General features: G+C 40.1%; 1 protein-coding gene across 1 annotated transcript in view; it reads left to right on the forward strand.

The window, feature by feature from the left end:
• Window positions 1–20,194, forward strand: part of ALDH1L2 (aldehyde dehydrogenase 1 family member L2) — a 109,757-nt gene that overhangs the window by 85,766 nt on the left and 3,797 nt on the right. Inside the window, exons 14-22 of the mRNA XM_069764215.1 lie at window positions 490–560; window positions 8,601–8,706; window positions 8,807–8,894; window positions 10,177–10,270; window positions 10,388–10,487; window positions 14,031–14,129; window positions 16,260–16,425; window positions 16,647–16,752; window positions 17,693–17,892. Of these exons, the coding sequence (XP_069620316.1) occupies window positions 490–560; window positions 8,601–8,706; window positions 8,807–8,894; window positions 10,177–10,270; window positions 10,388–10,487; window positions 14,031–14,129; window positions 16,260–16,425; window positions 16,647–16,752; window positions 17,693–17,892 (1,030 nt within the window). The remainder of the gene's footprint in view (window positions 1–489; window positions 561–8,600; window positions 8,707–8,806; window positions 8,895–10,176; window positions 10,271–10,387; window positions 10,488–14,030; window positions 14,130–16,259; window positions 16,426–16,646; window positions 16,753–17,692; window positions 17,893–20,194) is intronic.

Genomic DNA, 20,194 nt, shown 5'->3' on the forward strand with positions numbered 1-20,194 from the left:
ATACTCCACAGACAGATGTCATTTGAACAACAGCTAACTTTCCAGACTTCCAAAATATACTTGGTCCACTTGGCTTGGGCAAGTATTCATATGCTCTTTAAGGGGAGAGCGCAGTGAACCGCTGGCAGACATCTCTGGTGGTGACCTGTATACCTGGACGATAAATGGTTTATGTGTTTGATTTCAAACTGCCCAATCTCCCTCCCCCCAACATCATTAGTCGAGGGAGATTTGTGAAGCCTTCATAAATAGTAGATCAAATTTGTCTGGACCCACTAATTTGGCATGACCTTCGACCATCTAATGTGGTGGGCTTTTACACAGATCTAAGCATTTACAGTAAATGGTAATTACAGTGACCTTAAGCCATCTTTGTTTCAAACATTTGATTTGTATTGACAGTGGCTGCCTAGCAGTGGTTGCTAAAGTTACACATAAGAATGTTGGTAAACAGTAAATGTATTAAACACAATAACATTTATTTTTTAGGGCTCTACTATTCCAATAAATCAAGCTCGTCCAAATCGTAACTTAACATTTACAAAGAAAGAGCCATTAGGGTAAGTACATGAGTTACTATAAAGAACAAAAAAAAAATTTAGAATTGAGAGTCCTCAGTGGTTGATACCTTTTAATGGCTAACTGAGAAGATGGTAACAAATTGCAAGCTTTCGAGACTACTCAGGTCCCTTCATATTTCTAGTGCAGTAATGCAGTTCAAATTTCGTGTTTTCAAGTTTGCATGTTTTGGCGCTGCAGTGTGCTGCCCTATTTACTTAACTATATGCAAGTTGGCGACTCTGGGTTCAGCACCTGTTCACACTCAGTCTATGTTTGGATGTGCAGATCAGGGTTTTGAAATGTATTCTCTAGCCTTCTGATCGTGCACTCCCGCCTCCTAGCTTCAGGTGTTTTAATTATACATGGGCTACTTGCACAGTGAACAAGTCTGTATGATCATGTTCACACACCACCAAGAAACCTGAAGACACAAAAGAGAATAGTAAAACCAAAAACACTCAGTTTGAAAAAATGTTGCAGTAATCCGCAAGTGATAGTAAAAGATGTAAAAAACAGGGTATTTGGTTGATACGTTTTTTGCAAAAAATGTATACTAAGCTGCTCTACCAATCTTCACGGTATACCCTTATCAGAGCAGTCCTAACTAATGTATGCAATCCCTATCTGATGTATTTAAAAACCTGATCATCTGTATATAACCTGTGTGAACAGGGTTCAGAGAGGAAAAATCCATGTGTGCATACAGGGTAGAACAGCTTTTGTGCAGATAGCCCAAGAGGAGTGGTGGAACTCCCCAGTCTTGTAGACACAAGAGAACAATTATGGAAACAGGAACACATGGGCTACTTGCACAGTGAACAAGTCTGTATGATCATGTTCACACACCACCAAGAAACCTGAAGACACAAAAGAGAATAGTAAAACCAAAAACACTCAGTTTGAAAAAATGTTGCAGTAATCCGCAAGTGCTAGTAAAAGATGTAAAAAACAGGGTATTTGGTTGATACGTTTTTTGCAAAAAATGTATACTAAGCTGCTCTACCAATCTTCACGGTATACCCTTATCAGAGCAGTCCTAACTAATGTATGCAATCCCTATCTGATGTATTTAAAAACCTGATCATCTGTATATAACCTGTGTGAACAGGGTTCAGAGAGGAAAAATCCATGTGTGCATACAGGGTAGAACAGCTTTTGTGCAGATAGCCCAAGAGGAGTGGTGGAACTCCCCAGTCTTGTAGACACAAGAGAACAATTATGGAAACAGGAACACATGGGCTACCTCTTGGGCTATCTGCACAAAAGCTGTTCTACCCTGTATGCACACATGGATTTTTCCTCTCTGAACCCTGTTCACACAGGTTATATACAGATGATCAGGTTTTTAAATACATCAGATAGGGATTGCATACATTAGTTAGGACTGCTCTGATAAGGGTATACCGTGAAGATTGGTAGAGCAGCTTAGTATACATTTTTTGCAAAAAACGTATCAACCAAATACCCTGTTTTTTACATCTTTTACTAGCACTTGCGGATTACTGCAACATTTTTTCAAACTGAGTGTTTTTGGTTTTACTATTCTCTTTTGTGTCTTCAGGTTTCTTGGTGGTGTGTGAACATGATCATACAGACTTGTTCACTGTGCAAGTAGCCCATGTGTTCCTGTTTCCATAATTGTTCTCTTGTGTCTACAAGACTGGGGAGTGCCACCACTCCTCTTGGGCTATCTGCACAAAAGCTGTTCTACCCTGTATGCACACATGGATTTTTCCTCTCTGAACCCTGTTCACACAGGTTATATACAGATGATCAGGTTTTTAAATACATCAGATAGGGATTGCATACATTAGTTAGGACTGCTCTGATAAGGGTATACCGTGAAGATTGGTAGAGCAGCTTAGTATACATTTTTTGCAAAAAACGTATCAACCAAATACCCTGTTTTTTACATCTTTTACTAGCACTTGCGGATTACTGCAACATTTTTTCAAACTGAGTGTTTTTGGTTTTACTATTCTCTTTTGTGTCTTCAGTTTTAATTATAGTAGGTCCAATACCCCTCCACAGAGAGAGAGAATTTGAGTCCAAGAAGAGGTTTCACATGTACCCATTCAGATGGAGACGTTTATTCTCAGCGAGGTAGGTCAAGCGTAGGACCTCGTATAAGAGAGATGCCGTAAAGTGGCTACGAGGTACACATAAAATTGGCCATTTTTATGCGCTAAAAGCTCTCATTTTTCATATTTCTAGTGCAGTAATGCAGTTCAAATTTCGTGTTTTCAAGTTTGCATGTTTTGGCGCTGCAGTGTGCTGCCCTATTTACTTAACTATATGCGAGTTGGCGACTCTGGGTTCAGCACCTGTTCACACTCAGTCTATGTTTGGATGTGCAGATCAGGTTTTTGAAATGCAGGTCCCTTCATCAGGCATAGAATAACACAATCTGTTACCATCTTCTCAGTTAGCCATTAAAATGTATCAACCACTGAGGACTCTCAATTCTAAATATTTTTCTCTCTACTGTCTAACACGGTACAAATATATATATATACAGTGGGGCAAAAAAGTATTTAGTCAGTCAGCAATAGTGGAAGTTCCACCACTTAAAAAGATGAGAGGCGTCTGTAATTTACATCATAGGTAGACCTCAACTATGGGAGACAAACTGAGAAAAAAAAATCCAGAAAATCACATTGTCTGTTTTTTTAGCAATTTATTTGCATATTATGGTGGAAAATAAGTATTTGGTCAGAAACAAACAATCAAGATTTCTGGCTCTCACAGACCTGTAACTTCTTCTTTAAGAGTCTCCTCTTTCCTCCACTCATTACCTGTAGTAATGGCACCTGTTTAAACTTGTTATCAGTATAAAAAGACACCTGTGCACACCCTCAAACAGTCTGACTCCAAACTCCACTATGGTGAAGACCAAAGAGCTGTCAAAGGACACCAGAAACAAAATTGTAGCCCTGCACCAGGCTGGGAAGACTGAATCTGCAATAGCCAACCAGCTTGGAGTGAAGAAATCAACAGTGGGAGCAATGATTAGAAAATGGAAGACATACAAGACCACTGATAATCTCCCTCGATCTGGGGCTCCACGCAAAATCCCACCCCGTGGGGTCAGAATGATCACAAGAACGGTGAGCAAAAATCCCAGAACCACGCGGGGGGACCTAGTGAATGAACTGCAGAGAGCTGGGACCAATGTAACAAGGCCTACCATAAGTAACACACTACGCCACCATGGACTCAGATCCTGCAGTGCCAGACGTGTCCCACTGCTTAAGCCAGTACATGTCCGGGCCCGTCTGAAGTTTGCTAGAGAGCATTTGGATGATCCAGAGGAGTTTTGGGAGAATGTCCTATGGTCTGATGAAACCAAACTGGAACTGTTTGGTAGAAACACAACTTGTCGTGTTTGGAGGAAAAAGAATACTGAGTTGCATCCATCAAACACCATACCTTCTGAAAAGCATGGTGGTGGAAACATCATGCTTTGGGGCTGTTTCTCTGCAAAGGGGCCAGGACGACTGATCCGGGTACATGAAAGAATGAATGGGGCCATGTATCGTGAGATTTTGAGTGCAAACCTCCTTCCATCAGCAAGGGCATTGAAGATGAAACGTGGCTGGGTCTTTCAACATGACAATGATCCAAAGCACACCACCAGGGCAACGAAGGAGTGGCTTCGTAAGAAGCATTTCAAGGTCCTGGAGTGGCCTAGCCAGTCTCCAGATCTCAACCCTATAGAAAACCTTTGGAGGGAGTTGAAAGTCCGTGTTGCCAAGAGAAAAGCCAAAAACATCACTGCTCTAGAGGAGATCTGCATGGAGGAATGGGCCAACATACCAACAACAGTGTGTGGCAACCTTGTGAAGACTTACAGAAAACGTTTGACCTCTGTCATTGCCAACAAAGGATATATTACAAAGTATTGAGATGAAATTTTGTTTCTGACCAAATACTTATTTTCTACCATAATATGCAAATAAATTGTTAAAAAAACAGACAATGTGATTTTCTGGATTTTTTTTTCTCAGTTTGTCTCCCATAGTTGAGGTCTACCTATGATGTAAATTACAGATGCGTCTCATCTTTTTAAGTGGTGGAACTTGCACTATTGCTGACTAACTAAATACTTTTTTGCCCCACTGTATATATATATATATATATATATATATATATATATATATATATATATATATATATATATATATATATATATTTTCTGTATAAAGAACAAGACATTAAAAAGTCTTCTGTCCCTTAGATATTTATTGAAAATCCACAAGAGTCTGGCCAATCAAAAAGGAAAAAGTCCTGTTGATGGCTGCATCCAGACTGATGGACATGCAGGTTGTCCCCGAGTCAATGCAGCAGGATTATGATATGGGTCAAATATGTCACCTTTGCTTCTCTTCCTAAACCATTGCATCCTCCTTTCTTTCATATGCAGCTGAATTTACTTAATCTATTTTTTTTTTATTTGAGACATACAATACCAGTCAGAAGGTTAGACACAACTGTTCATGCAGCACTTTTCCTTGTTCTTATTGGAATGTGCATATTATAGATTCAGACTGAAAATAGTAAAACCACAAAGAAACATGTAGTAAAGAAACATGTGAAACCAACCAAGTTATGTGTAAAACCTTACTTTCCTCAAAGTTCTCCCCTTTAACTCTGAATAGTCTTAAACACTCTTGGCTCTCTAGCATTTTCATCAGATCATCACTTGGAATGGCTTTCTAATGGTATTATTATGAATTCCCAGAGGTGCTGAATATTTATGTTGTCCAACTTATCTGAAACCATCTCCATCAGGTTGAGATTGGTTAATTGTGGAGGCCATGTCATCTGACACAGTACTCAATCCCCCTTCTTCTTTGTCACATAGCCTTTATGTAGCCTGGGTGTGTTTTGAATCATGGTATTGTTACAATACAAATGATGGTCTCACGAAGTGCAGTCCAGATGGGATGATATGATGTTGAATGCTGTGGTAGCCATTCTGGGTAAATATGCCTTGACTTTGGAATAAATCACTAATGGCTGATGCTCAAACCCAAATGCTAAAGTTCCGGATCCGTACCGGACACTTAGTGTCCGTGGATGGACTCACGGAAGTCCATGTTACTTTTCGAATTTGGTAGCCCGAAAAAAACTTTTTGAAATACTTTGTCACAGCCAATTTCAGGCCCCAACACAGCTATGCTAAGTATTAGCATGGCTATGATTGCAGAAAAAAAATACTAAAAAAAGATGTTTCGTCCCTCCTATTTTTGATAACAAGCACATGGAAAGCAGTCTGCTGCAAGCTGCAGCCCTCACCTGTCAGCTTTATCTTGGCTGGTTATCAAAAATACAGGGGTACCCATGCTGTTATTTAAATGATTTAAATAAATCATTTTAAAAAACTACGTGGGATCTATTTTTGCTATCCAGCCAAGGTAAAGTAGACCAATGTGGGCTGGTATTCTCAGGCTGGAAAGGGCCATGGATATTTGGCCCTCCCCAACCTAAAAATAGCAGCCTAAAGTATTTTTCTTGTATGTCTGTACTTTTTTTTAAATATTCATTTACCAGGTTAATAATGTCGGGGTCTGATAGATGCTGCTCCATTACTAACCTCTGGGCTTGATGTCAGCAAACATTACACAACTGATATGAACACCAAATTACCCCATTTGCTAACGCACCAGGGCAAGAGGCAAGAGCCAGACAAAGTGCCATAATTGGCGCATCTAATGGATGCACCTTTTCTGCGGTGGCTGCGGGCTGCTTTTTTTAGGCTGGGGAGGGAAAAATATCCATGGACCTTCCCAGCCTAAAATACCAGCCCCAGCTGTCTACCTTACCTTGGCTGATTATTGAAAATAGGGTGGACCACAAATAAATAAATGAAAAATACTCAATAAAAAAATGACGTGGGGTCCCCCCTATTTTTATAACCATCCTAAGGAAAGCAAACAGCTGTATGCTGGTCTGATTATGCTGGGAAGGGGCCAATATCCAAAGACCTTCTCAGTCTATTAATATAAGATCCCAGGTGTTGTGAATTCTGTGGCAGAGCTCCCTCCTGTGGTCACAAGTGGTACTTCGGCTGATTCTGTCTGTGAGCTTCCGTTGGTGGAGGAGAGTGGTACTGCGGCTTCTGAGTTTCCTTCCTCAAGTGATGTGGTGAAGTCGTTAGGTGCTGCTCTATTTAACTCCACCTGGTGCTCTGATCCTGGCCTCCAGTCAATGTTCTAGTATTGGACTTGCTTCCTCCTGGATCGTTCCTGTGGCCTGCTGCTCTGCATAGCTAAGTTTCGCTTGTGTTATTTTTGTTTGCTGTTTTTTCTTTCCAGCTTGCTTATTTGGTTTTTCTTGCTTGCTGGAAGCTCTGGGACGCAGAGGGTGTACCTCCGTGCCGTTAGTCGGTACGGAGGGTCTTTTTGCCCCCTTTGCGTGGTTGTTTGTAGGGTTTTGTGTTGACCGCAAAGTTACCTTTCCTATCCTCGCTCTGTTCAGAAAGTCGGGCCTCACTTTGCTAAATCTATTTCATCTCTACGTTTGTCTTTTCATCTTAACTCACAGTCATTATATGTGGGGGGCTGCATTTTCCATTGGGGTATTTCTCTGAGGCAAGGTAGGCTTATTTTCTATCTTCAGGCTAGCTAGTTTCTCAGGCTGTGCCGAGTTGCATAGGGAGCGTTAGGCGCAATCCACGGCTGCCTCTAGTGTGGTTGGAGAGGATTAGGGATTGCGGTCAGCAGAGTTCCCACGTCTCAGAGCTCGTTCTATGTTTTTGGGTTATTGTCAGATCACTGTATGTGCTCTGACTTCTATGTCCATTGTGGTACTGAATTACCTAATCATAACACCCAGGTGTCTGCTTTGCCTTTGCTGGTTATTAAAAATGGGGGACCCTTAAAAAATGAAGTGGGGTCCCCCCTAATCTTAATAACCAGCTAAGGAAAAGCAGACAGCTGGGGACTGATATTAATAGGCTGAGAAGGGTCATAGATATTGGCCCCGTCCGAGCCTAATAAGACCAGCCCTCACCCATCCAAGAAATAGCACATCCATTAGAAGTGCCAATTCTGGCACTTTGCTGCGGTTCTTCCAGATTGCCCTGGTGTGGTGACAATCTGGGTAATGGGATTGTGGGTTGATGTCAGCTGTGTAATGTGCACTGACATAAAGCCCACAGGTTAGCAATGGAGAGGTGTCTATCAGACACTCCCATTACTAACCCAGTAAGTAAAAAGAGAAGTAAACACACACAAAAAATCATTATTTGAAACAAAAAAAAAAAACAGAAAAAAAATCTTTATTGGAAAAGAACTCCCCAACAATTTCCTTCTTTACCCCATTTATTAAAATATAATAATCCATAGATTCTGCCGTAATACAAATGGAGGTCCCAAGACGATTGTTTATCCAGTCTATGGAGCTTTATTCAGAGAATGCAGATCCATAGACTGGAGCAGCAGCCTCTGCCGGGTTTCGCGGAGTGCAGAGAGACCCAGCCACTGTGACCTGAGGTGACTTCAGTAAGGTTACCTTCATTTCACAGCGGCCGGTTCTCACGAGGGCAGCACAAGTGCCGGACTGATGAGCGGTCACCGAAAGTCGTTGTGTTTTTAATCTTTTGGAGATTACCATTACCTTTACTTTTTCTCACTACTCTCCAAACTATGCCTCTCTCCCCTCTCCATAGATTATATTAGGAGATATAACCTGACACCTCACTGTGCTGTCAGCCTGTCTGTCTTTGACCAGAAGATGAGCTATTTTTCAGAGTAGATGATAACTCCAGGAGGCAGAGGCATGGGATGATGTGGCTCATAAGTGGAAAAAGCATATTTCTATAATAAGATGTATTACAACATACTTTGTTATTTCCCTGTATTATAGATTTATGCAACCTTTGTTGAAAGTGGCATTGATTGTCAATTTGAAGAAAATGATCAAATTGTCTATGCTTTATTATAAACTTATTTTTTTCTCAAATTTAACCCAGTACCCACAATATATCGAGCAGTAAAATGATCTGATTGTATGTGAACTGTGTGTTCTGCCCACAGTGTCTGTGCCATAGTTATCCCGTGGAATTATCCATTGATGATGCTTGCCTGGAAAAGTGCAGCATGTCTGGCTGCAGGGAATACTCTAGTTTTGAAACCTGCACAGGTACTTTATCAATGTATTATAGGGATCTGAAACCAGGTCCAGTATGTGTGTGTACTGTTTGATACTGTTGTCATAATATAATAATTCTTACTTATTTCAGGTGACTCCATTAACAGCATTAAAATTTGCAGAACTTGCAGCCAAAGCAGGTATACCCAAAGGTGTCATCAATATCCTGCCTGGATCAGGTAATTTATGCTAAATTAGATGTGATGATTTACAAACGTCATGATTCTCTAGGGATAATTAGTGAATCTTAATCTGTATAATCCCTAATGTTGAGCGAGTGTGCTCGTTACTCGCGTTTTCCGAGCATGCTCAGCTGTTCTCCGTGTATCTTGGGCGTGCTCGGTGATTAGGTTTGAGTCCCCGCAGCTGCATGATTTGCGGCTGCCAGACAGCCTGAATACATGTGGGGATTCCCAAGATACTTGGAGAACACCTGAGCATGCTCGGAAAACTCGGAGTAACGAGCACACTCGCTCATCACTAAAAATCACCAATGTGATTTTACGTTTTATTTATTTATTTTACATGACAACACAATTTCAATAGATGTTCTGAATGGCGGGTAAGAGTCACATACAAACCCACATAATATACATGCATAAAATACTATGGCCCCGATTCATCAAAGTGATTTTGCTAGAATTCAGCTATTAACTGCTTTGAAAAAGCAGAACATTTTTGTGCACTGCAGAGTTGTGCAAAAATTTAGCAAATGTTGCTGTTTTCAGGCCAGTTTCTCTCAGTGGGTAGAGCTGGAAGAGGATGAGGGTGCTTCGGGAGCGTGATGCGTAGCTCATCTAATTCATCACCAGCTGTGGTGTTCTCTACTCCAGAAATCTTATTCCAGTCTCAGACTGGAGTAAGATTTATAGCACAGTGCACAACACTTGTCAAATGCCCCTGATTCCTTAACGTGTGTGCCCCTTAATTAATCAGGAGCGTCTGACTCCAAAACACCCCCTCATCAAGACCAGCGTGAACAACAGGGTCTATTTATCTATCTTGTTTATAGGGTGTTTTTTACCTATAGATATACCATTCTAAATGAAAAAAATTATATAAAGAAATAATATATCTGTGAAATATGGTGCTGCACGTAACACCAGGTGTAGACATGCCATAGGTACAGCCTAAGCAGCCGGACAGGTCCCAAGAGGTAACGTGGCCCACTTCTACCTCTAAAGAAGGTGGTTTTGTGAATAATTGGACCGCATATAGGCTATATATTGTTCTTACACAGGGACCCTCTTCTGTCTGTGCTCACTACTGTGTAACACCCTACCATGGTGCACAGGGTCCCTGTGACAAGTACTTGTGCCACTATACAGCTGCTAACACATGATAAGTGCGAATAGGCCATAAGAGTGAATGCTATACTTCTACCACATTACTGTAATAAGTGCATGTAAACTGTTAAGCCTTTACCATGGTATTCTCCATCATTTTCATTGGCTTCTATAGGTGGTCTAGTGGGACAGAGGTTATCTGAACATCCAGATGTACGTAAGCTGGGTTTTACAGGATCCACCCCAATAGGAAAGCAGATCATGAAAAGGTATGTTTATATTCAGCCTTCTTTGTTTATAGGAAGCTTTCTTTCATATACATAACCTGAATATTTACCATTATCCATTGCTGTATTACTGTACATTTGGTCTTCTATGTTTTATAGTTGTGCTCTCAGCAATCTGAAAAAGGTGTCACTGGAACTTGGTGGTAAATCTCCTCTGATCATCTTCAATGACTGTGATCTTGACAAAGCTGTGAGAATGGTGAGCATATTCACCCATTAATTGAATATTAGATCAGCTAAAATAATTTAAAAGAGCATACAGTTAAACGTTAAACTATAGCTTTGAGTCAGTTATACAAAGAAAGCTTATGCACAATTGTGCCAATGCATCTTCACATAGCCGTGTGAAGGGCAGTAGTAAATTATTCACATACAGATGCACATAAAACATTATTCTAGATACAGTAATAGTACCAAATCACATTGTGCAATAAAGTGATGTTTCTTGGGGAAGATCATGAGAATGTGACGTCTGATCCCTGAAATCCTATAGGCATTGCAGCTGTTCTGTACAAGTGCCTGTGCATGGTACTGCTGCTCAGCCCCATTCCTTTTCCAGTGATACTAAGCATTTACCATTATATTACCTGGCTCAGACAGTAGTGCTTCAGATTTTGTATCGCCTGCCAGTAGAGAATGTTGCTGTTCAGAGAAGAGCTACCAGGATGGTGAGCCGACTGGAAACTATGTCCTATGAGGAACGGTTAAAAGATCTGGGAGTGTTTAGCTTGCAAAACAGAAGGCTAGGAGGACACTTAATAGCTGTCTACAAATATCTGAAGGGATGTAACAGTGTGGAGGGATCATCCTTATTCTAATTTGCACATGCAAACACGAGAAGCAATCGAATGAAACAAAAAGGGAGAAGATCCAGATTAGATATTAAAAAAAAAATGTTTAACTGTACAGATGATCAATGAGTGGAACAGGCTGGCACGAGAGCTGATGAGTTCTCTTTCAATGGAAGTCTTCAAACAGAGGCTGGACAGACATGTTTCAGAAGGGCTACAGTTGTGCGCAAAAGTTTACATTCCCCGGCAGAATTTTTGCTTTCTTGGCCTTGTTTCAGAGAATATTATTATTATAGTGCCATTTATTCCATGGTGCTTTACATGTGAGAATATGATTGATAACACCAAAACTTTTTCTCCACTCATGGTCAGTGGTTGGGTGAAGCCATTTATTGTCAAACTACTGTGTTTTCTCATTTTAAATCATAATGACAACCCAAAACATCCAAATGACCCTGATCAAAAGTTCACATACCCTGGTGATTTTGACCTGATAACATGCACAGAAGTTGACACAAATGGGTTTGAATGGCTAGTAAAGGTAACATCCTCACCTGTGACCTGTTTGCTTGTAATCAGTGTGTGTGCATAAAGGCTGTGAGTTTTTGTAATCCAGACAGACTCTTGCATCTTTCATCCAGCCACTGACATTTCTGGATTGTGAGTCACAGGGAAAGCAAAAGAATTGTCAACAGATCTACAAGAAAGGTAGTTGAACTGTATAAAAAGGAAAGGGATGCAAAAAGATATCCAAGGAACTGATAATGCTAGTCAGCAGCATTCAAACTGTGATTAACAAATGGAAAATCAGGGGCTCTGTAAAAACAAAACCACGGTGAGGTAGACCAACAAATATGTCATCCACAACTGCCAGGAAAATTGTTCGGAATTCACAGAAAAACCCACAAATAACATCAGCTGAAATACAGGACTCTCTGAAAACTAGCGGTGTCACTGTTTTCAAGATGCACAATAAGGAGGCACTTGAGGAAAAATGGGCTGCTTGGTCGAGTCGAGAGAAGAAAGCCATTACCGTGCAAGTGCCACAAAGTATCTTGCCTACAATACCAAAACAGCACAGAGAAAAGCCTCAAAACTTCTGGAACAAGGTAATTTGGAGTAATGAGACCAAAATTGAACGTTTTAGCCACAACCATAAACATTACATTTGTAGAGAGGTCAACAAGGCCTAGGATGAAAGGAACACCATTTCCACTGTAAAGCACGGAGGTGGATCGCTGATGTTTTGGGGATGTGTCAGCTACAAAGGCACAGGAAACTTGGTCAAAGTTGAAGGAAAGATGAATGCAGCACGTTATCAACAAATACTGGAGGCAAATTTGCACTCATCAGCCCAAAAGCTGTGCATGGGACGTACTTGGACATTCCAACATGACAATGATCCAAAACACAAGGCCAAGTCGACCTGTCATTGGCTACAGCAGAATAAAGTGAAGGTTCTGGAGTGGCCATCTCAGTCTCTTCCCCTCAATATCATTCAGTCACTCTGGGGAGATCTCAAGCACGCAGTTCATGCTAGACAGCCCAAGAATTTACAGGAACTGGAGGCTTTTTGCCAAGAAGAGTGGGCAGCTTAACCATCTATGAAAATAAGGAACCTCATCCACAATTATCACAAAAGACTTCAAGCTGTCATTGATGTTAAAGGGGGCAATACACGGTATTAAGAAATGGGGTATGTAAACTTTTGATCAGGGTCATTTGGATGCTTTGGGTTGTCATTATGATTTAAAAAGAGAAAACACAGTAGTTTGACAATAAATGGCTTTACCCAACCCACTAACCATGAGCGGAGAAAAAGTTTTGATGTTATCATTCATATGCTCTGAAAAAAGGCCAAGAAAGCAAAAATTCTGCCGGGGCATGTAAAGTTTTGAGCACAACTTTAGTGAATCCTGCATTAAGCAGAGAGTTGGACACGATGACCCTGGAGGTCCCTTCCAACTGTAGCATTCTATGATAAAAGTATTTTGACATACTTCATGGTATAATATGGAGCAGCTTAAGGGGACAACAGGATTACTACAAATGTCTAATGGATTCACACATTTACATCTATTCATATATGGATTTATGCACAGTGTTTTGTATTTTTTTGCATGTTGAGTTAAAAATAGAATCTGTTGAATTAATTGTCGTGACAGAAAAAAACAGTAATGGGAAGGATTCGACAGTTATGATGATGTGGACTACTGTACTGGTTGCGTTGGTGCATGTTATGGAGATTCGATGACTATAATTTGTATGTCTGTTTTGTCTCATCAAATAAAGATAGTTTAAAGGAAAAAAAAAGAGCTTTGAAAATGTCAACATTTTTGCGAAACGAGGAGTTCTGCTAAAATTGTATGACTTTTACCATATTCTTGCCAGGTTTGCTCAGCTCCACTAAAACTGCCGAAGCTGATGCTTGATGCTGCAGCTTTTCTAATTGATAATGAGCTGTGGCATTCCTTCACCAGAAATCCTATTGCAGTCTTTGGCCCCAAATCATCAAGACAAATCTTAAGTCAATGTCTCCATCCAGTAGCTCAAAAACAAATGAAAACTAGCGATGAAACATGAATGTGAAAATGGTGAAAAATGCATAATACAAGTCATGTAAATACAATGTTTCATTTTGTGAAAAGTTATGTGAATAATCTAAACTTTTAACGGGCATTTGTGTGAGAAATTCCAACCGCCTCTTTACTGACAATGCCCAACGGGGCCATCTTTTTGAGACAGATGCAGGTCCTTTTGACGAGACCCACTGTTATTAAACATATCCTGCAGATGTGCCATAAAAGTATGCGATGGGAATACCCCTTTAATGTATATGTTTTTTTGCAGAACATATTATGGAAAACACAGCAGAAGAGGTTGACTATTTTAGTATCCATATACCCACAATGCCCATTGATTATATTCTCTCTCTTTTTTTTTTATTACAGGGTATGGGAGCGGTATACTTCAACAAAGGGGAAAACTGCATTGCAGCTGGTAGGCTTTTTGTTGAAGAATCTATACATGATGAATTTGTTAGAAGAGTGGTAAGTGTACACTATAATGTTATCTTAGCAGTTCGTGTCCATTTTCCCTTGATCATCGTTTTTAAAATGCCTATTATAAAGTTTAGATGCTATTTTAAATGATATTTAGGTGGTGCCTATACTTCTAAGTGGATCACAAAAGTAGCTATCATCAGTCAGTAGTCAGAACACTTTTGAATGAACGTGAGCAGAAGCAATTGAGTTTCACTGGAAACATTTTGAATAGCACTAAATAATATTAAAACAACCTTGAATTTGGAAACTACACAAAAGAAATCAAACTAGATAATATACTTGCCTTTATGAGCCTAATCTTGTATAGTACACTGTACCTTATATATAATGTGAACCACACATAACGGCAGTGTTAGTTGTGTACAGATATCACTGCAGCTCTGCAAGGGAAACAAACTGACATCAATCAGATACATAGACAACATTTCCAATCACAAATTGTTTAAACAATGCCCAAAAAATGACAAACATCATATAAAAATGTCACTACAATATCTAAAGATTAGGTATGAGGTAGGTTAAGTGGAAAAAGAACATGTAATAGGAATCCACAAATTCAAATATAGAAACCTTATGTCATACACATAATGTGGAGCTGCAGATATGGGAATATACAGAATCTATGCAATACCAACTATCAACAGGAATGGTGTCCAAGATAATGGCACCCAAGGTAGTATATCGAATACATGGGGGGAAACACTGATCTTCTTTGGATGTAGACTTGTGCAAATCCTTCTATCTCTTCAGGTAAACCATGGGTGGCCCGTAAACGCCAGGTGTCTCCTGTCATGTGTATGCCCCAGCACCTGTGTCCCCTGTCATGTGTATGCCCCAGCAGCAGTGTCTCATATGTGATATATGTACAGCAGCCTCGTTGTCTCCTGTGTGATGTATATACAGCAACCTCGTTGTCTCCTGTGTGATGTATATACAGCAACAGCAGCATTGGTGTCTCCTATGTGATGTATATAAAGAAGTCTTTGTGTATTCTATGTGATGTATATACAGCAGTTTTGGTGTATCCTTTGTGATGTATTTACAGCAGTCTGTGTCTCTTATGTGATGTATACTGCAAAGTTCCAACTGTTTGAGGTTTATAAATATAATGTGAGCAGTGATGGATTTCCCACTGTAACTAGACATACAGTGCAACATACATCTGTGTTCGGTACGACTCACTGCTGCAAATTCTTTACAAAACGTATCATGAAAAGACTCACCTGCACTCCATATTGACGGAAACCTGGAAAAGTAGTTACGAGTAGCAAAATCGTCCATACCACCTAACAGCACAGCTGTACTAAAGAGAAGCAGCCCCAGCCATCACCTTAGGGGTGAGTTAAATAAATGTTTGACCAAATGTAGCAAGGTAATTTTTAAGATGATAATTTTGTATGGCCCCCGAAGGATGGTAGAAATATCCAAATGGTCCTTGGCAGAAAAAAGGTTCCCTATCCCTGATGTAAATTGACACTGACACAATGATATTGAGATCATGGTGATGTGTGGGCCATATCATCACATCCAGGACTCTTTTTCCCTTTACGTGGAAGATAGTTCTTAGTGGCATTCCCTGTGTGTATGGGGTTGTTGTCCTACTGCAAAATAAACAAAGAGTCCTGGAAGTGATATGGTCCCACCGAGCTCTGATTTCAATATCATAGATCATGTCTGGAATTACATGAAGAGACAGAAGGATTTGTAGAGGCCTACATCCACAGAAGATCTGTGGTTAGTTTGCAATCATTTTCTTTTGTTCATTGTTATTCACTTTGTATTGTGTTAACTTTATAAAAATAAACTATGAATTCATTAGAATAGACTTCATCCCCTTATGGAAGTGTTCCCCAACTTCGGTCCTCAAGAGCCACCAACAGGTCATGTTTTTAGGATTTCCTTAGTATTGCACAGGTGACTGAATGCTTGCCTGTCCAGGTGATGCAATTATCACCTTTGCAATACTAAGGAAATCCTGAAAACATGACCTGTTGGTGGCTCTTGAGGACCGGAGTTGGGGAACACTGCATTATGGTGAGGGCTTCTCCAGTTTCCCCGTGCTTGCTTTTGAATATTGAATAAAATGTATTACAAAGCATTCTGTCCATTCTTCAGGTGGAAGAAATTAAGAAGATGAAGATAGGAGACCCTCTGGACAGGTCTACCGACCATGGACCTCAGAACCACAAAGCACACTTAGACAAGCTGCTGGAATACTGCAAAACTGGAGTCAAGGAAGGAGCAACTTTGGTTTATGGAGCCAGACAAGTGCCTCGGCCAGGTGAAAAACATGGTTTCTAGGATACGTTAGGGAATTGGTATGTTAAGTTTTAGATTTGGAAAAAAATGAGCGAATCCACTCTTATTGTGTTTTATGTACTGTTGGGAAAATTGAAATTCCGTCATTTCCATTGGTGACTGAATCATTTAGAAAATAAAGTATACAAAAATGGGATACTGGTTTTATCTGATCATAAACACCTTGATTCTCAAACATTTTAGGTTTCTTCATGGAACCAACCGTATTCACAAACGTGGAAGACTATATGTACATAGCAGAAGAAGAATCCTTTGGACCAGTAATGGTCATCTCCAAATTTAAAGATGGGTAGGTCTTCTTATTTGGTTGACATAAAATCATTTTCCAGATATATTGGAAAATATTATTGTGTGATACAGAGTTAATGATCACCTTAAAAAGGAAATTGCACAGGCTAGTTAGAGCTGGCCATACACATGGCATAACTGAGCAAAGCAACCAGATGTTATATACCCAACTTCCCCATAAACTTCACTCTTGCGTGGCCTATATTTCTGGAGCACTTAAACAAAATCATCCTCGAAACGCATGCTGGCAAAGTTTTATGTAGCATTGAGGCTGTTACATACCCACTGTTAGAAGATATGGATACCTTTTGGGACATTTGTTTTGGGTTGAAAATCATTTTTTCCAATTGTATTTCATAAAAATAATTGCCCTTTATAGTTTGTTTGAACGCTATATTGCCGGCTGCAGAATGAGATAAATAAAAATATATCAGTGAGCATATTCCAAGTGCAGTTTGCAACTTTTTTTTATCTGTTTTGTACTGAAGAGCTTTTGTGTTGATTTATGATCACAGACCCTTGATATGCCCATGAATTAGCTAAAAGCGGCTCAGTAAAGACAGATAAAACAATTACAAACTCCAAGCCAGAACAAGCCTATGGATGGACCGGATGCTTAGTGAACTCATTCTGCAGTCAGCAATAGACAGTGCAGTCCCGAGACTATAGATTTTTTTTTTCTAAAAACCCAATTGCAAGAATTATTTTTAAATGCGATTAAGTAAATTTATAAATACAACTAAGTAAAAAAAAAAAAATGCTCCAAAGGTGTCCTAAATCCACATCCTGTTGGACATACCCCGGGTTGATCCCAGTTTTTCATATGATGATGGTGCCCTCCACCCCCCTTGTTTTGTCTAAATCCACATCCTATAACCTGCAAAACAGGCCTTAGATGCAGACAGCTTTGATATGACCGTTTTTATTTTTGTCTTATACAGCGACATTGATGGAGTACTAGCACGAGCCAATAACACAGAATATGGGCTAGCATCCGGAGTTTTCACAAGAGACATTAGTAAGGCCATGTATGTGAGCGAGAAGCTGGAAGCAGGAACTGTTTTTATCAACACCTACAACAAAACTGACGTTGCGGCACCATTCGGAGGATTTAAACAGTCTGGATTTGGCAAGGACTTGGGTAAATATTTAATGAACTAGAAGATCATTTTATATTGAGACGGCAATATGGATATACTGTTTGTACACAGTGATCAGTTTTCAGTCCGTGGGCTGATTTTAATGTCGCACCATGTGTTGGCTTGTGACATTTATCAAATCTGATAACAGGAGTGACAAATCCTCCATATATAACATGGAGTTGTCTGGAGCTTGAAGTGTTGCAAGATAAGGCTTTCTGATTCACCAACCATTGTAATTCTTTTTATGTCCCCAGCTGCCTGTATCCTACAGCCATTATTAAGACCAATCATCAATGATGTTTTTAATGGGTCATAATGTTATGTCAATTGTTGAATGGTCCCTCTCAGACTACAATTATTATTTAGGACAGCACTATGATCACCATGATATACAGAACCGCTGCAATTGGTTGTGATTATAATGATTGCTCTATGGCAGTAACATATGCAGTTCCCTATTATATTCATACTAGATGGTGGCCCGATTCTAACGCATCGGGTATTCTAGAATATGTATGTAGTTTATTTATGAAGATTTCAGAATAATGCAATGAATACACAGGATTCGGCCGGCCGGGCATGACCAATTAGCGAAGCGTGGTTCAAATCAGGCGCCAAATCGCGGCCGGACTGGGTCTGTCACTGATTGTTCGCGGTCGGCCGGGCGCGACCAATCAGTGAAGCCAGGGCCATCTCCAGGTTTTTGAGGGCCCCGGGTGAAAGAGTCTCACAGCCCACGCAGCATATAACACAGCCCACGTAGTATATAGCACAGCCACGCAGTATATAACACAGCCCATGCAGTATATAGCACAGCCCACGCAGTGTATAACACAGCCCACGCAGTACATAGCACAGCCACGCAGTATATAACACAGCCCACATAGTATTTAGCACAGCCCACGCAGTATATAACACAGCCCACGCAGTATATAGCAATGTGGGCACCATATCCCTGTTAAAAAAAGAATTAAAATAAAAAATAGTTATATACTCACCTGGCAATAACCCGTGATGATGTAGCGGTCTCGCGAGCCCGCTACGTCATCTGGGGTCATTGCTGCAATGCATTCTTGGGACCGGAGCGTCGCAAGGAGCTGGAAAGGCTGCTGCGGACACCGAAAGGTGAGAATATAATTTATTGTTTTTAATTATTTTTAACATTATATGTTTTTACTATTGATGCTGCATAAGCAGCATCAATAGTAAAAAGTTGGTCACACTTACAGGGTTAATGGCAGCGTTATGCCGCGGTATAACGCAGTCCGTTTAACGGACTGCTAAAACGCTAGGTGGGCGCTGACTGGAGGGGAGTATGGAGGGGGCACTGACTGGAGGGGAGTAGGGAGGGGCCAATTCGGGGCCGGCCTGTGCCTGTTGCTGATTGGTCGTGCCCAGCCGGCTGCGACCAATCAGCGACACGGGATTTCCATGACAGACAAACAGACGGAAGTGGACCTTAGACAATTATATATATAGATATGTTACTCAAATCTTTGCTTGTTTATATGCAGAAATATATCAGATAAGTATCTTGTAATAGTATTGCATTACTCACTTTACATACTAGTCTATATTATAATATAGAGTCGAGCTACAATCTCCCAATTTCATAAAAGAAACTGCAAATATGATTAAATAAATCACTTAGACCTGATGAGGCCAGTGTACTTCCTTTGAAAATTCAAATAAGAATGTCTGTATAAACACTCAGTGGTACCTTCTTCAGACAGTCAGCAGATCCACTCCTATACCTTGAAACCTTGACTTACTAAATGAGTGCAGAGTTAGGGAAGAGGGTAAGGTTGGGGGAGGAGGGGTATGTTTATGCTGCTCCTTCAAAGATATGTACAACCTTTCCTTTTATTATGCTCTTAAACTCTGTTTGTTTAAAAAAAAATGTCTGTATAAACCTTATATTGAAATGAGCATGTCATGAGACTAGCTAGCTCTACAGCCACAATTCTAAAAAAATTGAGATGCTGTGTAAAATGTAAAGAAAGCAAAAATACAATGATTGAGAAATGTTTTACAGTAATTTTCTTCACAACAGACTTAAATACAGATCAGAAGTTGAAAAGTAATTTTTCCATTTGATTTGAAAAAAATTAACTCATTTAGACATTGATGGCAGCAACATTTCTCAAAAAAGTTGGGATAGAGTTAGCAAAAGGCTGGAACAGTAAGCGGTACTGATAAACTCACATGGCTGTGTACTAAAAGAGGATATTACAGAGGCAGAGTCTCTCAGAAGCAAAGATGGTCAGAGCTTCACCGCGTCTAAAAATTGTGGAACAATTT

Source organism: Ranitomeya imitator, chromosome 4 (assembly GCF_032444005.1).
Source record: "Ranitomeya imitator isolate aRanImi1 chromosome 4, aRanImi1.pri, whole genome shotgun sequence".
In the NCBI taxonomy this organism is placed as follows: Eukaryota; Metazoa; Chordata; class Amphibia; order Anura; family Dendrobatidae; genus Ranitomeya; species Ranitomeya imitator.